Below are 22,609 nucleotides of genomic sequence, written 5' to 3' on the forward strand. Positions count from 1 at the left end.
TACTTTTAATTTTAGAGTGATTGGGGAATGAATAATAGCTCAAGTGATTAAATCTTCCTTTCCAATTCTAGGAGATTTCGGGATCGATTCTCATCACCCGTCATTATGGCTCTTTAAGCAAGTTAATGAATGAGATTTGAATTTGGGATCTTCTTGTCACGTTGACTCTTGGTGATTACGTATCATGTTAAAAGACCAACTCAAACAAAAACTTAAGCTAATTATTGTAGCTTTAAATTAGTTTTATACACAATCACAAACAAATAAAAAATCTATTACTTCTCAGAAAATTTCTTCTTCCTATGTTTTTTGATGTTTAGTGCAATTCCAACTTAAAAGCGTGCATGATTCTTCCTATCTTAAATCAATGATATGACTACATGCCATTTAAAAAGACTACTAATTGAGTAGTTTCTCAAAAGCTAGACCCTTTTCTTTTACAAGATCTTCATACTTAAGAACCCTAACACCTAAAGATTGCTTCAAAACTCTATTTGAAACCTTGTCTTTCCTAAAGATCTCACTTAATAACTTTTACACTTGGTCAAGATCACTTTTTTTCTCCCACAAACTTTCATTCAAAAAATCATGGTGTAGATCTCACTTAATAACATTTACCAAAATTTTATAGAAGTGGTCCTTCCTAACTTTTCTTCATCATTCACATGAATAAGTGACATGATAGTAAATCCAACCACAATACCCTATATTCGCCCCAAAAAAAAAAAAAAAAAAAACTTGTTTCTCTCTAAATGTTCATCCCACGAAAAAAATATTTTGGTTTCCCCCTTTATTTGAGCTCATCTAATATTTTAATATTATGGTTTTCATTATCTTCTCTTTACTCTCTTGTTGCTATGGTCCCACCCCAATTGAAAAACAATAAACAATTCTCACAACTTTGTTTTTTTAAAACTTAAACTTAACAAAATCATGTTTCTTGGAGATCAAAGTAGGAATTTTTGTATGACAGAGGGAGTAATTTATAGCTTACTTCGTTTCATAAAAAATTATTTTCAAATAAATGGATTTAGGTTCGGCATGAGATGGCCCAATGCGTCAAGCAAAACTACCTAATAAAAAAGGGCTTTAGTATTAAATTGATGGGCTAAAGATTGGGCCTTATATCTCATATTGTGAATAATGGATCTCGGCCCAAATATATGAAGCCCATTTATTTCCGAAACTCCGTAGTTGCTTATCAAGAAAAAGTGGAAAACCATGCCAGAGTGTTTCTCCGCCGTTTCAACCTCCAGCAACAGCCATATCAGAGGTTTATCATGCTGATTTCTGGTAAATTTTCTGTTTAATTGCTTTAATTTAACTCGAAACTTTAGTTATTATACATTTTTTTTTTGGTGAAAGCTTGAAACTTTACTATGACTTTGTTATTGTAGTTAACCATGTTTGATTTTGGAAAATTAATGTATTTAGATAATTTGTTGCTTGATTGATTTCTGTTACATAGTCATTGGAAAGATAGTTTAGGAATTGAAATATGCAATCTAGAATCTTTGAGTTGTAATTGAAATTTGGCATTTTGTTGAATTAATGAAGAGTTAATTATGTTTTTGTGAGAGAATTATATTTTTCATATTGCTGATAAATTCATATTTGTGTGTTAAGTTAATTCAAATGTCTGTTTTGGTAACCCTGTATACCCATATATGCCTTGTTTAACTTCTTTTTTTTTTCAAATGATTTATTTTGGGTTCTGAATTTGGCTATTTTCATGACTTTAATGTGTGATAATTATTGGTCCATGTAGTTCTGAATCTTCTGATGCAAGATGGTTGACAGAAATCATGGCAGTAGATTTCTGTTTTGAAAAAAAAAATCGATTATTGGAACTTCTGCTGAATTTTTTTTTCCAAGGTCTTTTTTGTTTTAGGTTGATTAAAAGTAAATACTAGGTTAAGTTGGATGGATTCTGTGCAAGTGTATTGTTATTGAAGACATGAAATTGGCACTTATTCCGAAACTTTTGATTTCTCTTACATCTTGTATTGATTTGTGTTGTTTCTTTCTTGTCAATCTTGTGGTCTGTTGGAGTATTTAAGGCGGGGTTGTGTATCTTCCGGTAGTCTCAATGTCACCAGATAGGGGAAAATGGAATTAGCAAGTTTAAGAGGCGCCCTAGTGCAGGTCTGCAGGATCGTGCAAGGTTCCCTTTTTACATTCGGAATATAGGCATAAATATTTGGTTTTATACGGGAATGGAATTGGGTTGGCCTAGATTTTTGATGATGTAAATTCAGAGGTTGGATTCATTATTAAGAATTTGTTGTTTACGGATACTGTCTGTATGCCTCTCTCCCAAGTCAGTACATTATTGAACAAGTGTTTGACAGTGAACCACACAAAGCAAATCCACGCTCAGCTTGTTGTCAACAGTCTTTGTGATCTTGAGAATGAATTGGTTTGCCGACTAGCTACATCTCTCCTTAATTTTACTCCAGCTATTGTTCATTATGTCCAAACCATCCTCCACCAACTGCAACATCCTGATTGCTTTTCTTGGTCTTGTGTTATACGTTCTTTGGCTCAACATGGGCAATTCAAAGAGGCATTCTTCCTTCATGTTCAAATGCAAAAGTTGGGATTGCATCCTAGTACATATTCAACTTCATCTTCTTTGAGATCATGTGCTCGAATTCCTTATGAGGTTGGAGGCATATGCATTCATGCACAGATTCACAAATATGAAATCCTTCAGAGTGTCTATGTGCAAACAGCTCTTCTGGACTTTTATGCTAAATTGGGTGATATGAAGGCCGCCAAGAAGGTCTTTGATGAGATAGACCAGAAGAATGTGGTTTCTTGGAATTCGCTGTTAGCAGGGTATTTGAAATCTGACCTGTCGATAGCAGAACAGTTGTTTGATAAAATGCCTTTCAAAGATATTGTTTCCTGGAACTCGATGCTTTCAGGCTATGCAAGAGCAGGTGAGATGGACAGGGCATATATCTTATTCCAGCAGATGCCTGATAGAAATTTAGCCTCCTGGAATGCTATGATCAGTGGGTATGTGGAATGTGGGAAGATGGATATGGCACGGAGGTTTTTTGATGATATGCCTCGAAGAAACAATATTTCTTGGGTAAGTATCATTTCTGGTTACTCAAAATGTGGGGATGTTGATGCTGCTCAGGACCTTTTTAACAATATGCCAAAGAAAGATGTCATTTCATTCAATTCCATGATTGCTTGTTACGCACAAAATAGCCGACCAAAGGAAGCAATCCATTTGTTCAATGACATCCTAGAGAGAAAGTTGATTGATCAACCTGACAAGATGACTTTGGCTAGTGTTATATCCGCTTGTTCACAGTTAGGGAATTTGAATTATGGTTCTTGGATAGAGTCATATATGAGAAGACTCGGCATTGAAGTGGATGATCATCTGGCTACAGCACTTGTAGACTTGTATGCCAAGTGCGGAAGTATTGACAAAGCTTATGAGTTATTTCATGGCCTTGCTAAGAAAGACCTAGTTGCTTATACTGCTATGATAGTAGGATGTGGGATAAATGGCAAGTCTCATGATGCTATTAGATTATTTGAAGAGATGTTAGATGTCAATATTACACCAAATTCAGTCACGTTTACAGGGATTTTGACTGCTTATAACCACGCTGGTCTCATTGAAGAAGGCTATCAGTGCTTTAATTTGATGAGTAAGTTCAGTGTGATTCCTTCGGCTGATCATTATGGAATCATGGTTGACCTCCTGGGAAGGGCTGGAAGGTTAAAAGAAGCGTATGAACTAATCAAGAGCATGCCAATTCCACCTCATTCTGGAGTTTGGGGGGCCTTACTTCTTGCTTGCAGATTACACAACAATGTTGAGCTTGCAGAGATTGCAGCACAACACTGCTTCAATTTAGAATCCGATAAAGCTGGCTATACCTCGCTTCTTGCCAATGTTTATGCATTGAATGATAGGTGGGATGATGTTAATAAAATGAAGAAGAATTTGAAGCGTATAGGGTCACCAAGAATTCCTGGTTCTAGTTGGCTATAAATTAGCATCTTCCTTCAAAGTATGAAATTGTTATCTAATTTTCGCAATGAGGAACATTCTTATGCAGTTTTCCTGACAGTGGAGTATTCTTCAGGTATGTAACATCTTAAAGCACAATTTGAGACTTGATTAGTATTCCTAATGTGTTACGTTATTTCATGACACATATTGAGTACTGTTGACCCCCATCTTTGTGTTGTGAACTTCTGTAATTTGGAGAGGAGACAAAAAAAAAAAAAAAATCACCTTTTAAGCCTAATAATTACTCCTGCCATTGCCAATTGGTTTTAGGACGGATATGGAACCTCGATTGGGCCGATTAGTGATGCAACTATTGTCCTCCTTTATGGCACCTAGAGGTCCCATACCCCATATACGAACACTATTTTGCAAAATTGATAGCGCATTCATTTGTTACATGACTAGCCAAATTCATTACTGTCTCTGATTCTCAGTAAGTGGTAGATATCTGTCATTAGATAGTGATTACTGATTAGTATACCTAACTGCATCGCAATTGGCAGTCTGTTTTGTATTATAATGAAACAGAAATAGTGTTTTCAACTAGGCTGCAGATTTTGTTTTCCTGGTACAGTCTTCATTAAAACTTTCTGGAAAATAGATTTTATAATCGTGGCGGTGTATATACTTGCTCACATCACAACTTCTAGTGTATGTGAAAGGTTGTAAATACTTAAATGCAAATAACGAATATATATATATGTCTTTGCTATTACGTGGTGTTATCATTGAGAGATTACTCAATGATAAATTTCTCCCCCTTGCCACTTTGCTGATGTTTAATTGTTGCTTTCGATGATAAGATTTGAGAGAGACTTGTCATTTGGCCTATATTATAATGACTCATGAGATCTATGGAGTTGTCTACATCTTGAATTCTTCTTTAAGGTTTGGGGAAAACAGATTTGGATGGGGAAACTTTAAAAATAGTCTTGGTTAGTTTAGATTAAGTTAATAACCTATGTTACATGTACTCGGATACCTATTTTTGACACAGGTATGTGTCTAAGTGTCTTACTTGGCTATTTTGTGAAAAAAAAAATGCATGATTTTGAATTAAAAGTGAAGTGTCCAAGTGTCATACTCATCGTGTGTCAAGGATCCGGCATGGGTACTTGAGGTGAAATGAAGAGTCCATGTAACATAGTTAATAACCCCTTCGTCTCTTTCCCTAGTTTCGTAATGAATTAATAAATGTCAAAATATACTAACTTTGACCATAGTTTCATAATGAATTATTTTGATGTGTAGTAGGGAGAAAAATAAACCTTACTGAAGTTAATTTACTTCTTTGTTTACAAAAATCGATTGTGGCCTGTACTATTACATGATGAGGCTGAGGGTTGAGGCTGAGCTAGGGTTGAAGGTGGTTAACTGATTGGTCGATTAGAACACAAATTAGTGGAAAACCACAATAGCTACTCGAACAAAGGTCACACTTCCTCTTTCTATCAACCAAACAACTCTGAAATTTTCTACTGTAATATATATGAAGTATCATATATTCACGTGCACTTCTGTCTCAACCAAACAAACTTTTGGTAAGGCTCACACCATAAGTTTGGGGTTGGATTCTTGTCAAGCGAGGGCGCTTGTGGTGGAGATTTTATTACTTTTCCTGTCTACTCTCAAGTATATGGCCCGTAAATAGTAAATCAAACGAACCGTGAAGGTTGAAGTGTCATTGGAGTTGTTCTCCTAGTCCTTGCTACTACCTCCATTTCTTTTTAATTGGCACGTATTCCTTTTTAGAAAGTTTTTTTTGTAGTTGACACGTTTCCTTTTGGGGTAACTTTTTTACCTTGCATTTACAAGCTACCTCATTTGTTTTTTCATTCTCTTACACTCTCTCTCATCTCTTTAATATATGTACCTAAATCAAACGCGTCAACTAAATAGAAACGGAGGTAGTATTAAAAAAAAAAAAAAAAAAAAGTGAGGAAATTACGCAGAAGTTACACAAGTCCAGCACCTGGTTGTATGTTCTTGTCACATGCATAACTGATTTGTATCGCCTAGTTAAACTGTCTTTTACGGCACTGCAGAAATTGGCGTTATGCCATGTTTAAATAATTGTCTTTTACAAATAAAAGTTTATAAATTACAATCACAGGAATGATCATGATTCATGAAGTCCTTGCTTGTAATTGGTACAAATATCTACTTGTATAATTCAAAGGTGTTTTGAGTGGTGGGTTATTAGATGATTGGAGGGTGACTCAGACTGAGTTGATTTAGCTGATGTTTTCATCCACCAAGTGGATTTGGACGGATTTTATCATTCACCACAGTTAAAATTAAATTATTTATTAATGTTTTTTGTTGGTTAGTATTGTTAACTAATCTAATTTCCTTGCCTAATTTTGTGTAAATGTGTATACTTTAATTGAATCCGACATTTTACACTATTTAGTTGGGTATTTAGTAAAAAAAAAAAAAAAAAACGAATGTAGACTATGTAGCAAAGATGCGTTTGTTGAGATGAATGTTTGAAATTACTTTAAGAGATAAATCAATAATGCTACTATTTGAAGGAAAGTTGAAATTGTGGACATTGAAGTTAAAAATAGAAGAGAATTGACTATGTTAATAGGGTAAAGTTAATTTGGATATAATAGGAGGTTAAAAATGGATATGCAAAAACGTGTAGCACTAGATAGAACTAAACAAAGAAATACTCCGTAAAATTATTTTCATGTACTTCTATATACGCAAGAAATGGACTCATAATTCATCCAAATGACTCTAACCTTTTATACAAAGTATATAAGGCTTTAATATTACCTATTACGTATCAAGTATGTTTATTTTTCACTCTTATCGGTAAGAGCAAAGTCTTATTTTTATGGTACACAAATTCATGGATTTGGTGCAATCTTTAGGGTAGAATGGTTGCTTTTAGGGAGGCAAATTGATTTTTCAAACAAATCTACACATTATTTACAAGTCGTAGCATCCCAAGTTTCTTTTGGGATCATCGTTTCAACGCTAAAGATTTCGGTTGCCCAACAATTTGTCCTTACACCATATTCTTCTAAACACATCGTGCCACTAAAATATACTACGTATTTGTGTTCTTATTCTCCACGAAATTTCCTCCGTTAAAAGTTGCGCTGTTCTTACCATTTTTTTTTACATGCCATCCTCATATTATGACACATATACTCAATAATATAAAGTTAAATATTTGTCTATAATATTAATTTTCTATGTTTATGCTTAACCTGTATCATTATTCTATTCAGTTTACTCACATGGAATGTAATTAAAGAGGTTTTTGTTTGAGGAAAGTAAAGGTAATTGTTGTCTTACGTTTTAGAGAGGTAACAAATAAGTGTAAACCATTACCCTTAGATAATGATTATTGTTATCCAAGTCCTCTAACCTAACACTTGTAACAGTAATGGTTTAATCGAATTTGTTTCCAATATAAAAAACACTATGTTAGGCTATATAATGTATTTAGTAGTGTAATGTATAGTTAGCTCTTTGGGCTATGTGTGTTTATAGGCCCAATTTATTTTTTTATATACACTCTTCTCTACAGTAATAAACACAACATAAAATAAATTCCTGACATGGTATCAGAGCCAGGCGAATATGAAAAAGCATAAGCCCTAAAAGTGAATGTTAGAAAGCATAAAATCATAAGTGATTTAAAATAAAATCACAGACTTTTTCTTTTTGGTCAATGAAAAATTCACATATTTGATCAACTTATTTTTATACTTCGTATATTTCAAGAAAAACACAATTAAAGATTAATAAATTCAGATAAAATTGATAGACTTGGGCTCCTTTTTTAGAGCTGCTCTGATGTACTAAAAAATAATACTTAATCTGCTCTGATCTGCTTCAATCTGCTATATTCTATTGATTTTGACCCTGCTCAGAAGCACAAAAGAACATAGACTTGTAAAATTACAACGAGATAGACCGGAAATTGCACACGCCGCCCTTTTTTTCAAGGGCAGACACCACAATTAATGTACAGTATTCTTATCCATGTTTATAAGTTGAGTAAAGCAATAACTTGAGAAGCGTAATATAAGAGGAAGTAAGACCATTTATGCCTTCTAGGAAAAACAGAGCTTATTTTTGTGGAAACATAACCCCATTACCAAGCAATCCAAACCATTAGATTTTTGCCCTTTTTACCCACCATTTTTCACACCATTTTCTCTCTCCTCAATCCCCAATATAAATCACAACCCAAAAAAACCAACTAAACTGTCAACTTAAGCAACTTCCTCCTCCTTTCTTCTCCAAAGTCCAACTTTGTTACCCCTTAATCTTTTCTTTCATTATCATGTCACCCGATACAACCACTAATGATCTTCGTAATCGCGGCCCTCCATCGGGCCGCGATCTCCGTATCCCTCAAAGGCTACTTTCGTCTCCGTCGTCGTCGTCATCGTCGTCGCCGAAGAAGCCGAAACCATCAAGGCAATCCCCTAAGCCTAAGAAAGTAATGAGTAAATGTTATTCGGAACCTCTGATATTTCAGGGTGTTGGTGACGGTGATAATGGTGTTGATGATTGCCGGAGTTTTGATTCCGGCGAAAGTGGGTGGTTGACACGGTTTCATACTTTGGATGATGTATTGTCTGGTACTTCTGACGCAATCGACTCTCCTTTGTACCGAATTAATGTGGTATGTACACCTGCTTTGTTTTCTCTGTTTTTCTAATTTTTTTATCGTTTGAAATTTAATGCATTCATTTTTATTTTTTTGGGAAATTTAATTGTTTTATTTTTTATTTTTTTTGAAGAAATTGCTTAACTAAGGAGTAATTATGAAAATCAATGTGTTTAGAATTTGAGTTTGGCAAATGGGAAAAAAGGAATTTGATCAAAAAGAAAAAGGAGTAGAGTTGCTTTGACTTTCCATTTCTTGAAATTGTGTGTTTTTATTACAAATTTGTAACCTACCAATTTTTATGAAATTTGTACCACTTAAATTTAGAACTTACTTTTCAATGGTTATGATTTAGGGATATTGACGGAATTTGATTCTAATTTGATTGAATTCTACCTCTAGACTTTACCAAATTATGGTAGTTTGTTGACATGCACGTTTTTTTAGAAGACGTACCCGTGAAGGATACTTGCGAAATTACCAAGTTTTGATTTCATATTTACAATTGTTGGAGCTCTTTGTTAGGCTAAGCATGTTTACTTAGAGATGAAGAATTCTCCTTTCTTTTTGGTTGAAGAATTTGTCTTTTTTTTTTTTTTGGTTCTTTTTACATTGTGTACTAGAGCACTTCACCTCTATCTATAATTTTAACATGTTAATCATGTACTTTGTACTCATAAGAACTTGTACTCCATATTCTATCTCTTAATGAACAGTGTGCGTCGTATGCTTGTTAATTAAGCAACTATACAAATACTTAAATACATACTAATGACAAATTGTATAATTGGTATATTAAACTGACAACTAGTATTGTATCGACTGATTGACGTTTCAAGTAACTTATATTTGGATTCTAAATACAAGTAATTAGTTTGGTGAATAGATAATAATATATTGATGGGTGACTGGTGAGCATACGAAACAGTTGATAAAGACTGAAATTGAAATCAGTCTTGTGAGCGTGTCTTAAATGTTACAGTTGCAATATGTATTCATCCTTGTATTCTTTGAGTATGCAAACAATGAAACTAAATGTTCTGATGTTGTGAATGCGCGTAATTTTTAAGAGAAATCAAAATTGGGTGTTGTGGTTGTGTAGGGGTATGAGAAAGATGCGAAGGTGTTGATTACAGTGACCGTGGAAGGGAGTCCAGGACCGATTAGGACCCTGATTAAATTGGGGACTAGTGTGGAGGATACTATCAACCTGGTTGTTCAAAAATATGGAGAAGAAGGCCGAACTCCTCGTCTTGATAAGGATTCTGTTTCCTTTGATTTGCATGTTTCCTACTTCAGTCTTCAATGTAAGTCCCCTTTTGATTTCTTATACTTCATTAATATACTTTGCAAAACTTGTTACTGCTCTTATAATATGCTCTGCTACTGCTTACGAATACCATAGCTAGAGGTTCGCGTCTGATGGTTGCTGGTTTTCAATAGTAAACTGTCTTGTACTCGCATACTTGGTTTGCTGTCTAACTTTTTTCGTATTAGTCTGACAAATAATTATCATTTGAACATTTTGAACCGAGAAAATTGAATTCAGCAGTATTTGTACTGCCAACTTTTGCACTAGGCTTAAAAGACTAAATCACTATTTTCTCATGATTAAGTGATATATTGGTTATAGGTTTGGAAAGATCAGATGCAATTGGGGATGCAGGAAGCAGAACCTTTTATCTTCGAAAGAACGACAAGAAGTGCCGTGAAGGAACTCTTGCAGAAGTTGCAGCTACAACTCTTAGTAATTCAGCTATGCAGTATGACGATGGCAACAGAAGCATGCTTTCTCCGACTAAACAACTAGGACCGCCTATGGGGGGCTTCCCACCCTTTATTGCACAAAGAATGAACAAATTTGAGCGAAGATTGCTTAGGTTGCTCAAGGTATTGGGTTGCCTAGATTCGAAATAATCTAAGTACCTGAAACAAGTCATGAAAATCGTATGAAGCACAGTATAAGTAAAGATAAGTGCTTAGAGGGTACGGTGGAGATATATGTATATATGCTTTTGATTCTCCCGCATTTTAGTAAGGGAATATACAGCTTATAGCACATTGGCAACACTCATCAGTCATCATGGAATACTGCTTCAGTGGATCAGATTATTTTTTTAATCGCGCAAAGTTATTTGGCTTGATCATTCAATTGTATCCGAGGGAAAACCGTCAGGATGCAGCAAAAAAAGAGCAATTGTGAATACAAGAAATGTGGATAGTTGCAGATGTACTTTGTAAAAGTTGGAGTGCTAGAAGAGTGTTTGAATATATGCTGCAGCTCATTTGATGATTTACATATGAAAATGAGTATTGTGATTTGCATTACATTCATACTGTTGAAATTGTTATGGACAAAACTCTGTATATAAGTATATAACATCATAAATATGAAAAATGGAAGAAAAAAAATATGTGTGTAATTTGTCTGTACTTAGAGCTTGTTCTCATACATTTATTTTCAGTTCAGCTCAGCTCCTAATTTTCTTTACTTATAAAATATTCATTTCAATTCAGTTCAGCTGAGTTCAGTCTATAAAAACAGACCCTTAGTTGTTTTTTTTTTTTTAATTATTTTATTTCCTTCAATGAAGTATATACACAAGTATATTAGAAGTACTATTTTATATACTTTGTACTTCATACTCTGTGGTACTCCGTATGTACCATCGATCTGCGTGCGTAGAATTTGCAATTTGATATGTTAAATTGTGACTCGAAATCTAGTAGGGCTGAATTTGAACGATTATATCTCTCAAACTACAACTGATTTTGAGGTGATTCAAGTTGGAGGTGATAGCTTGGTTCAAGAGCTTTTCAACGATAGGTCATATGCCCAATTCCGATAAGAAACGAGAAAGTTATGACCGTTTTACAAAAACCTGACGAAGTTGGAAATTTGCAACGAGGCTGCGAGCTATAGCTCTATGCGAGTGAGCTATAGCTCAGCCCTATGAGGACTTGCGGCAGGCATGAGCTAGCTGCCGAGCTATAGCTCGATAGTTAGGTTATTTTAGGATAATTTATGGAATATTTCCTAAAATTATATCTTTTCTATGACGGCTATTTGAGTATACTTGGGGAACAATCTTAGGGTTTTATTAGGGTTTCCTTGTGTTATAAAAGGACCCTTTAGTTGATCAATTAGATCATACCTTTCGAGCCATTAGATTTAAGACTCCTTGTATTATTCTCTTGTTTCTTTCTCCATTATAGTGAAGAAGCTCTCGAATCCCCCACCCGTGGATGTAGGTCTATTTTGACCGAACCACGTAAATCCTTGTGTTTTTTGTTATCTTCTTTATTGTTTTTCTCATTCTTAATTTCATTGACTTGTTCCGCGTTAATCAAACACAATTACACACTAATTTCCTAACATGATATTACGAAGCAATTGTTATTCCGTAAATTGTCTAATCTCTTGAAATTAAGGATAAGAACTCAATAACTCCCTTGAAGCAAGTTGTATTTGTATGAATTATGTCACGCCAGATATTACTTTCGGTATGTATCATATTAAGAAACTCAACCATAAAAGATTATGGAGCATTACATACCTTAAAATAAATTGACATTGTGAAACATGTTTTTTCTTAACATTATCATTTAATGTCGGCCAAAGAATATATTACAACTTACAAGTTTACAGCCTCAAATTTTGTTTCAAAGTGGTTAATAGTGTAGTGAACAGTGTCAACACCCCCACCCCTTTCAATGAAATATTTTGTTCATACTCGTAAAAGTAAAAGTTGCACCATACGTAGCATGACACTCAAGTAGAAAGATCCAAAAACACAAGATTTAATCAAATTTACCAATTGCCAAAACAAAAAGTATATCATTTTCATACCTTCTCTTCATCCGTTTTCTTTCTTGTGACGTATGATTTGTCACAAGATGTTTCGATACAACAACATAATATTCATCATCTATTTTATAAATTTTTTTATAAAAAATAAATGATAAATAAATTTAGTGATCATTTAGAAGAGAGGTACTTGGTTCTACCAGCCTCCAGTAGACACATTAACGTATGGAACAAAATATCAGGAATGAGTAGATGACCCTTCATGGACATTTGAGCTAATTACGTATAGGTATATTGATTATCTAAGTTGAACTAAATTAATAAATAACAAGTAAATGGTTCTCTTGATTTTTGTTGAACACACAATTCTTATGTTTATGACTCATATTTTGTCCTCGGCATATATGAAAATTTTATAATTTACCCTCATATCTCTTAAACACTTTAAATAGATTGGCGGTGTAATTTTTTTTATTTTTTTAATCTTCACAAAGACTTATAATTTTCAAAAATGTGACAATATACAAGTATTATTCTCTCTGTTTTTCCATTTTTCTTTTTTTTTAAATGAAACTAACATTTGTACTTGATAATCATAATATTACAGTAAGAATTATGGTAAATGTCTTTTGATAAGGAAAACTATTGAGATAATTATTCAGATATTATCGTATATTAGGAGATTTGATAGAATATTTCCTTATATTTATCTTTCCTTATATTTATCTTCTATAATTTAGTTAATTCCCGATATCTTTGTAACTCTATATATTCCTGATTATGATCAATGAGAAGGCAAGCAATTCTACTCCATTATTTTCTATTCCTCTAATTTATCATGGTATCAAGACCAGGTTGATTTTTTTTTTTCTCTTGATTAATCATGGCCGGTGACGACACTCCGCCACCACCACCACCACCACCACCACCACCTCCTTCTAAAATTGAACCTAATTCTCCATACTATCTCGGACCACAAGATCGGCCCGGGGACTACATTACACCCACACGTCTCAAAGGCGATAATTACGATGAATGGGCGGCTGACATTCAGACTGCCTTAGAGGCTCGCCGGAAGTTTGAATTCTTGGATGGAACAATTAATGAACCCCAATCTCCCTGTACAAAGTCTGATTTGACTGCAATTAACGCCATGTTAATTTCATGGCTTTCGAACACCATAGCTCCGGAAGTGAAAGCTTCTCTTTCGAAATTCAGAGAGGTTAAGCCTTTTTGGGATCACCTCAAGAAGAGATTCGCACAGACCAATGGTCCACGCATCCAGCAACTCCGATCTTCGCTCGCCAAGTGTGAGCAGACAAAATCAATGCCGGTTTCTGTATAATACGGCAAATTACATTCAATTTGGCAAGAACTTGACCACCATGAACCATTGATCTCTTGTGCGTGTTATGCTTCTTGTACAACAGGGCAGCTTCAGGAACAGAGGAGAAAACAATCTCGGCTTCACGATTTTTTGATGGGATTATACTCTGACTTTTACTCTTCTCTCCGTACTAATATTTTATCGCTGGATCCATTGCCGAGCCTCGATAGAGCATACCAGCTTGTGGTACAAGACGAGCGCGCGCGTACTGCTCGATAGGAATCCGACCCGAAATCCACAGAGGCTGTCGGATTTGCTATCTGGGCTAATACTGGTGGTGGGCGCGGCTTGCCTGATCGGGTATGCACTCATTGCAAGAAGCCAGTGCACGACTTCTCCAATTGCTGGTTCAAGACACCCTCCCCTCACTACAATAAGAAGGGCCATGACCCGAGACGATGCTACGAGGTACACGAGTACCCTGCTGGTTGGCTGCCTGGGCAGCGTGATAAGGCAGCAGGTCAAGGCAGAGGTGTGCGTGCCAATGCTGCTACAGTTGAGGGCGAGTCATCTTCCTTAGGTACGACCTTCACAACGGAGCAATGGAAGGCGCTTTCGGGATTTATTGGTAACACAAATATTCCTGAAAATAGTCTTCATGGTAAGTCCGATGATTCTTGTTGGATTATTGATACCGGAGCTACTCATCACGTTACCGGTAATCAATCTTGGTTATTTGACACTCGTTATATACAATGCCCCGTTGGTTTGCCGAACGGTGAAAGTGTGCTTGCTACTTTGGAAGGATCGGTTAAATTATCCGATCAAATAACTATTACCGGAGTTCTTTATGTGCCGCATCTTAATTGCAATTTACTTTCTGTTACTCAACTCAGTGATCAATTGAATGTTGTTGTCCAATTTAACTCATATATGTGTGCTATACAGGAGCGACTGAAGCAGCTGATTGGAACGGGAATTAGGCGAGACGGACTTTATTATTTCTTTGGCAAACCGAATGTGGTGCAACGTGTGTCTGTGGTTGAAGCCTCGTCAGATTTGGAGCTTTGGCATAGAAGAATGGGGCATCCTTCAGAAAATGTAGTTAAGTTGCTTCCGCATATTAGCAATAATAAAAGTAGTTTAAATAAAGGTTGTGAAGTGTGTTTTCGTGATAAACAACCTAGAGACAAATTTCCCTTGAGTGACAATAAATCTTCTAGAATTTTTGAGAAAATACATTGTGATTTATGGGGTCCATATCGACATGCTTCGTCGTGTGGAGCTCGTTATTTTTTAACTATTGTTGATGATTATTCTAGAGCTGTGTGGATTTATTTGTTGATTGATAAAACTGGGGTGTTTAAGATGTTTATGTCTTTTGTTGCTATGGTTGAGAGGCAATTTAGTCAAACAATTAAAATTGTTCAGAGTGATAATGGAACCGAATTTAATTGCTTGATTGATTTTTTCATTGCTACTGGCATTCTTTTTCAAACCTCATGTGTGGGAACTCCTCAACAAAATGGGAGAGTAGAACGAAAACACAAACATATTCTAAATGTTGGGAGAGCCTTGAGATTTCAAGCGAAATTGCCTATTTTCTTTTAGGGTGAATGTGTGTTGGCCGCTGCCCATTTAATCAACCGTACTCCAACACCTCTACTTCAAAACAAAACCCCATTCGAAATTCTCTTTAATAAATCACCTTCCTTTGATGCTATTCGAACCTTTGGATGCCTGTGTTTTGCTCATAATCAAAAGACGAAGGGGGATAAATTTGCTAGTAGAAGTAGAAAGTGTGTATTTTTGGGGTATCCGTTTGGGAAGAAGGGGTGGAGGTTGTATGATCTTGAAACTAGAGAATTTTTTGTGTCTCGTGATGTTAAATTTGTGGAAGATGCACTACAAAAATAAAAGCTTTTTAGCAACTAAGTTTGGCAACAAATTTTTAAAATGTTGCTAAATAGCAACGAATCTAAATTTTTTCATTGCCTAATTAAAAGCGACATTTTATGCTTTAGTTTTTAATAAACAATGGCTACATATTTTTGATTTGTTGCTTTTTAAAACAAATTTTCTTACTAGTTGTTACTAGACGGCATCATATTTTTCTCTTGTTGCCAAAAAGTAACAAACTATGACAACAAATATTTTATTTGTATTGATTTAGAAACAAACATATACAATGAATTTTTGAATTGTTTCCATTAGAAACAAGTCTTCTAAATTATTGTTGCTAATTGATAACGCATTATTTTGTTTGTTGCCATTAGAAACGAGTTGTGTTATTTATTGTTGTTAATTTATATGTAAGCCACTTTTTGCTGTAATGTATAAAATTATTTGTTGCTAAAATGACATCAAATAGAGACGGATTTCAATTTCGTCTCTAATTTAGAGACGGATTTTGATTTTGTCCCTAATTTGGAGACAAATTTTTCAATTTCGTCTCTAATATTTTGTTCACTTATTATAAATTATATGCATAGAAGTAAACAAATAGTACTTGGTATAGTTGGTAAGAGATTCACCATCTGACTTTGAGGTCGCAAGTTCGACTCCTACCAAATGCGATTCTTGAGACTGGGGATTCAAAGAGCCTTACATGCAAAGTCGGGCTGAGTTGACCTAACCTGAGTGAGATTTCAAATTGGTAAAGGCCGAGATCGAGTTGAACCGAATTGCTAATAGGGATTGGGTTTTTGTCTCGTAGTGTTTATAGCAACCAATATTAATGATTTGTAGCTATTTTTATGAACCAACTTTAATAATTTGTTGCTATTTTTACGAACCAACATTAATAATTTGTTACTATTTTAGGAACTAACATTAATAATTTGTTGCTAATTTTAGCAACAACCAATGGTAATTTGTTGCCAAAGTTGGCAACGAATGCACCAAAAACAGCAACAATCATGGAAACTATATTTTAATTGATGCAATATTGCAACAAAATTGCTTTGCAATTGGTTTCCAAAATCCCATGGCAACAAGTCTTTTAGCAACAACAAATTTTTGTTTCCAACCCGTTGTTAAATAGAGTTGGCAACAGATTTTTGGTGAATAGCAACAAATTTTAGTTGATGCTATATTGATTTTTTTTTTGTAGTGATGTATTTCCGTTTGGGTGCCCGGATGACATTAATGTTGATTAGGGATGGCAATTTAATCCGAGTTCGATTCGAATCCGATCCAATCCGAAGGAAAAAATCCGATTCGAATCCGTTTAAAATTAGTCCGAATCCGAATCCGATAAAATAGATCCGAATCCGAATAGGAGGTGGATCGGACTTGGACCCTACGCAAAGTCCGACGGAGTCCGATCCGAGTCCGAATCCGAATCCGAGAGTATAAGCATATGCTTTATAACTTGAGACAATTATTTGCTTGTTTTGTAGCAAAATTTTGTTATGTAACTTAGTTTATAATTTAAATATGTTATGTTTATATTTTAATTGGTATGACAATACAAGCAATTATAGGTATATGACATTACAAAAAATAAAAAAAAATATTCGGACCATTTCGGAGGTCCGAATAAACGGACCGGATTCGGATCCGAAAATTACGAGTCGGATCGGATTTGGACTCGGATTTTTCGGATTCGGACTCGGATTCGGATCCAAGTCCAGGGTCCGTTTACTAAACGGATCGGATTCGGATTTAGCCACATCCGACCCGAATCCGATCCGTTGCCATTCCTAATGTTGATGTGAGTATGCATGATATGTCGGATAATGTTCATAGTGATTTTGCGGAAATTTTTGTGGACGAAGAAGTGTATGATGATCCCAATGCAGCCCACACCGCACCTCCCTTGCGGCATGATGGTGTTGGCCGTAGGGAGGGTGCGGAATTCTCTGCCAGTGGCGCATCACAGCAGCATCCAGCAGCTGGCCATGATGCACAAGCATCACAGCAGCAGCTAGAGCCAGCAGCTGCCCACGCATCACAGCAGGCTGCGGGCCTTGAAGCCTCGGCAGACCACAGCAGCGGCAGCACAGAGCCACAGCCACAGCAGCACACCGATACCACACGCACTCCCGTACCCCAGCAACCAGATTTGGGGCGCGGATTTCGGGAAAAGTACCCGTCTGTTTTGCTCCAAGATTATGTCACTCACTCGGTTTTTGCCAATAGTCCGTCTCCGTCTTCCAATCAGTCTACAGGTACTCCGATCCGTATCCCTTAGCACATTATATACATTGTGACAATTTTTCTATGAGTTATCGAAAGTTTATTTCAGCGGTTGTTCAAACCAAAGATCCGACAAGTTTTAAAGAAGCTATGCAATTTGAAGGATGGCGAAAGTCAATGAATGAAGAAATTCGGGCCTTAGAGAACAACGGTACATGGACTTTGGAGACTCTTCCTCGGGGTAAAAAGGCTCTAGGGAGTCAATGGGTCTACAAGACCAAGTTTCTTTCCAATGGAGAGGTCGAGCGCCTCAAATCTCGTTTGGTGGTATTTGGTAATCATCAGAAAGCAGGTGTAGATTATGATGAGACATTTGCTCCGGTTGCTAAACTGACAACAGTTCGCACTGTTCTTACTATTGCAGTCGCTAAGAATTGGGATATTCATCAAATGGATGTCCACAATGCATTCCTTCATGATGACTTAGATAAAGAAGTCTATATGAAATTGCCTCCTGGTTTTCAGTGTTCGGATCCTTCATTGGTTTGCAGATTGAGGAAGTCACTCTATGGTTTGAAGCAAGCACCTCGATGTTGGTTTGCTAAGCTAACTTCGGCCTTAAAACAGTACGGCTTCAAACAGTCGTACTCTGATTACTCCCTATTCACTTATACTACTCGTGATGCTCAGATTACAGTTTTGGTTTATGTTGATGACTTGATTATTTCTGGGAATGATTCCGTTGCATTGTCTGTTTTTAAGGCCTATTTGTGTGACTGTTTTAATATGAAGGATTTAGGTCCTTTAAAATATTTTTTGGGAATCGAAGTGGCTCGTAGCTCTGCAGGTTTGTTTTTATGTCAGCGCAAATATACTCTGGATATTATTTCTGAGACAGGTTTATTAGGCTCAAAGCCTAGTGGTTTTCCCATGGAGCAAAACCACAAACTAGGTTTGGCAACAGGAAATTTTCTTTCCGATCCGAAGGCTTACAGACGACTCATTAGTCGTTTGATTTATCTCACTGTCACGCGCCCTGATTTGGCATATTCTGTACATATTCTGTCTCAGTTTATGCAGCAGCCACGACGTAGTGAACACTGAGATGCAGCAATGAGGGTGGTTCGATATTTGAAAGGGACTCCCGGACAAGGTATTTTATTAAGCTCTGATTGTGACTTGACTCTGCAGGGTTGGTGTGATTCTGATTGGGCTGCTTGTCCTCTGACTCGTCGATCTTTATCTGGTTGGCTAGTTTTTCTTGGAAAATCTCCTATTTCATGGAAAACAAAGAAGCAACCAACTGTTTCTTTCTCTTTTTCGGAGGCCGAGTATCGGTCCATGTCTTCATGTTCGAAAGAATTAAAGTGGGTGAAAGGCTTGTTGTTAAGTCTTGGGGTTCAACATCCAAAAGCAATTAAGTTGTTCTGTGATAATGAAGCAGCTTTGCACATTGCAAAGAATCCAGTTTTCCATGAACGAACAAAGCACATTGAGATCGATTGTCACTTTGTTCGTGATGCTATTACTGATGGATGGTTATCTACATCTCATGTTTCGACCTCTTCACAACTTGCTGACATTTTTACAAAGGCACTCGGGAAAGCACAATTTGATTTTCTTCTCTCCAAGTTGGACATTTTTTATCCCCATGCTCCAACTTGAGGGGGGGTATTGAGATAATTATTCAGATATTATCGTATATTAGGAGATTTGATAGAATATTTCCTTATATTTATCTTTCCTTATATTTATCTTCTATAATTTAGTTAATTCCCGATATCTTTGTAACTCTATATATTCCCGATTATGATCAATGAGAAGGCAAGCAATTCTACTCCATTATTTTCTATTCCTCTAATTTATCAAAAACAAAACAAAATTAAATTAAAGTCTTATTGATCCGTGATTTATTATCATAACATTTAGCACGACCATGCTAAAAACAAATCTAATTAAATAGAGTTGATCCATACCTTCTCAATATTACAATTTCTAACAATAATTGTGTTAGAGAAGACATCAAATTTTCACAAATATTGTATTAGTAAGTAAAATAGAATAGATCTTTGAAATGAGTAATTAAAAATCTAGATATTTTTTGGGGTTCATGTCTGATGCGGTTCCAAGGCATCAATATTGTTATTATAATTATTTTTATTGTTATTTTTAGTTTATTATTAGATGACCGAATTTATTAGGATATTTTTGTTAGTTTAATTCGGTTAGGAGGAAATTCAAGTTTATCCCCTAGATAAACAAGATGCGTTTATCCCGGGTTAATTTCGTAATTTTACCACTTAAATGAGAGGGTATAATTGTATTTTTCAATTAACTATTACTTGAAGTCAATTAATGGTTGGTAACTATGGGTTGGTTAACCTTAGGTAGGTTTGTGAGTTCACACCTTCCCAATGGAGAATTATGTTCGTGAGTTAACTATTGTAAGTTTGTAACTGACCACCACCACATCATTTTTCCTGTTTTCTGCAAAACTAAGCTTCCACGAGCTTCAATGGTGGAAAATGGAAATCTCGTAGCTTCAATGGCAGAGGGAGTAAGGACTTACCCTTTGGGGTTCACCATGCCCTAAATTACTCCATTTCTCTTAGGGTTTTCGTTTTAATTTGGCGACGAAGCCGCCATCAACGTCGGTGTCGGTACGGTGGTCGATTTGCAAGAAGAAGATGAAGATGTTGGTGGAATTTCGATTGTGGATTGAAGGAGTCAAGGAGGAAGGAGATGAAAGAGGAAGATGGTGATGGTTGTGGTGGTTTTTGGTTCAAACTTGAAGAAGAATCGCCATTGTTGAATGCTCCAATGATTATGTCAATGGAATAGAAGTGAAGAACACAAGTTCAGACAAACTACTAACCAAGTAACCATGATTAGTGGAAGGAAACGGCAAACTTAACATCGTTAGCTGACAGAGGGACCCACGGTTACTGCTACATTTCCAAACAAATTATTATTCTATTCAGTTTTTAACTTTTTATTCTTATTTTATTGTTTGTGTCTTGGGATATATTCAGTTTGTTTATCGGGGGGATTAATGGGGGTGCGCTCATTCGGTTAGTATAAGATAAGCTTAACTTTAAAGATCATATTTGCAAAATATTATCTTTACAAGTTAGAGTTAGTTTCCTAGTTAGATTAGAATTTGTTTTACCGATTTTTAGGCTAATTATTTAGCTTATAAATACGTGATGGTGTTTAACGAAAAGTATGATTGATTGATTTGAAATTTATAAAGTTTTACGTAAGCTTGTGCTTGTGTATTCTTGGCCTAGTTTAGGTGTTAAGCTCGTGTTGCTTAGCGTTTCTTGACCGAGACTCAAGATTCCAAACCTTTCAACTGCGATTGAAGGTTATATCCATCAAAATTCATATCAAATTGGTGTGGCTACTGTTTGACAAGGGACGAGTTTGACAATTTGTGTCAAAAAACTCAGTTTCGAATGTCATATTGATCGACTTGGTTCTCCTTCGTTTCTAAAGATTTTGAGGTTATTCTTTTTTTCAAATTGGTTAATTTTTTGACTAGTTTTCACCTGAAAAATTTGAGAACTTTTCGAGAAGCATAGCTATTCAACTGGGTTCGTTCTTTACACCTGGTCAAAAATCAAATTAATCTGCCATTGTTGAGAAAAAAATAAACTGCGATTTCTTGGCTGGGAATTTTTTTCTGAATTTTTGGTCGAGTATTTTAGACAGATAGGGCTAGCAGTATCCAAAATTTCAGAATTTTTCGAGGTGTTTTCATTGGGTTTTGGTCCTCGTACTTTCGGTCAATTTCTGGACTGGTTTTGTGTGTTTTCTCATCCACATAAACATGGAAAATAAAAGTTGGTTTGAAGCATTTATGATGGAAATCAAGAAAATGAATGAATGTTTGGATAGAATTGATGCTCGTTTTCAAATTCGTGACGTGAGATGTGGTGTACAAGATATGTCTTATGAGAAAGAGAAACTAGAGCAACCAATTGTTGAGGCTATATACGAGGAAAAGATTGTATCTTTACAGAGTGATAATCTTACAAATCCAATTTTAGAGCAATCTCATGAACAACTAGTAGAAGAAAAAGACATTATGGAGCACAAAAGTGTATATTTGTCTAGTTTTGTTGACGAGGAGGTTACATTTGAACTATCTAAGTTGGTAGCAAAAAGTCAAATTTCTACAACTTCCTTTTATGGTGATAATTGGGATACAAATATTTTCACGTATTATTTCCATTATATTGATTGCATTGACAAAGGTGTGTCATCAATTAAAATTTTGGAGCATTCAATTGAAGTTTGTGGTGCATTCATTGGTGTAAAATATAAGCATGACGTGGTTGGATGGAGACATATTCTTTTAGCTCATGTTCGATTAATTTGGATGATATCTTGGTTCCATGATTTGCTAAAACTTGGGACAAGTTTTTTTCAAGAGGGGGAGTATGATGCGGTTCCAAGGCATCAATATTGTTATTATAATTATTTTTATTGTTATTTTTAGTTTATTATTAGATGACCGAATTTATTAGGATATTTTTGTTAGTTTAATTCGGTTAGTATAAGATAAGCTTAACTTTAAAGATCATATTTGCAAAATATTATCTTTACAAGTTAGAGTTAGTTTCCTAGTTAGATTAGAATTTGTTT

At 35.5% G+C, this 22,609-nt stretch overlaps 2 protein-coding genes and 1 pseudogene across 4 annotated transcripts; all 3 read left to right on the forward strand.

The window, feature by feature from the left end:
- Positions 1–1,141: 1,141 nt before the first annotated feature.
- Positions 1,142–4,174, forward strand: LOC145582891 (pentatricopeptide repeat-containing protein At4g22760 pseudogene; annotated as a pseudogene). Of its 2 annotated transcripts, none has more exons than XR_014099990.1 (2): positions 1,142–1,293; positions 2,053–4,174. The product of XR_014099990.1 is annotated as a pentatricopeptide repeat-containing protein At4g22760 pseudogene, transcript variant X1 (transcript). The 2 variants fall into 2 exon arrangements; XR_014099991.1 differs by having other exon boundaries at positions 2,061–4,174.
- A 4,015-nt stretch (positions 4,175–8,189) lies between these two features.
- Positions 8,190–10,981, forward strand: LOC145582901 (uncharacterized protein At4g22758-like). The gene is made up of 3 exons (XM_081639953.1): positions 8,190–8,699; positions 9,787–9,991; positions 10,318–10,981. Exons 1-3 carry the CDS (start codon positions 8,355–8,357, stop codon positions 10,599–10,601), a joined length of 834 nt encoding a protein of 277 aa, XP_081496079.1. The 5' UTR covers positions 8,190–8,354; the 3' UTR covers positions 10,602–10,981.
- A 2,394-nt stretch (positions 10,982–13,375) lies between these two features.
- Positions 13,376–15,430, forward strand: LOC145568280 (uncharacterized). Its single transcript, XM_081627716.1, has 3 exons — positions 13,376–13,831; positions 14,099–14,920; positions 15,188–15,430. The coding sequence occupies exons 1-3, from the start codon at positions 13,376–13,378 to the stop codon at positions 15,428–15,430; spliced, it is 1,521 nt and encodes a 506-aa protein (XP_081483842.1).
- The last annotated feature ends 7,179 nt before the right edge of the window (positions 15,431–22,609 follow it).

Source organism: Chenopodium album, chromosome 2, assembly GCF_948465745.1.
Source record: "Chenopodium album chromosome 2, dcCheAlbu1.1, whole genome shotgun sequence".
In the NCBI taxonomy this organism is placed as follows: Eukaryota; Viridiplantae; Streptophyta; class Magnoliopsida; order Caryophyllales; family Amaranthaceae; genus Chenopodium; species Chenopodium album.

Excerpts from the sequence above, each read along its gene's own strand:
- LOC145582901 (XM_081639953.1), top strand. The coding sequence starts at position 8,355 with ATGTCACCCGATACAACCACTAATGATCTTCGTAATCGCGGCCCTCCA. Across the intron at positions 8,700-9,786 it reads CTTTGTACCGAATTAATGTG|GGGTATGAGAAAGATGCGAA; the intron begins GTATGTACACCT and ends GTGGTTGTGTAG. Across the intron at positions 9,992-10,317 it reads TTCCTACTTCAGTCTTCAAT|GTTTGGAAAGATCAGATGCA; the intron begins GTAAGTCCCCTT and ends TATTGGTTATAG.
- LOC145568280 (XM_081627716.1), top strand. The coding sequence starts at position 13,376 with ATGGCCGGTGACGACACTCCGCCACCACCACCACCACCACCACCACCA. Across the intron at positions 13,832-14,098 it reads CAAAATCAATGCCGGTTTCT|GAATCCGACCCGAAATCCAC; the intron begins GTATAATACGGC and ends ACTGCTCGATAG. Across the intron at positions 14,921-15,187 it reads TGGGGCATCCTTCAGAAAAT|ATGTTTATGTCTTTTGTTGC; the intron begins GTAGTTAAGTTG and ends GGGGTGTTTAAG.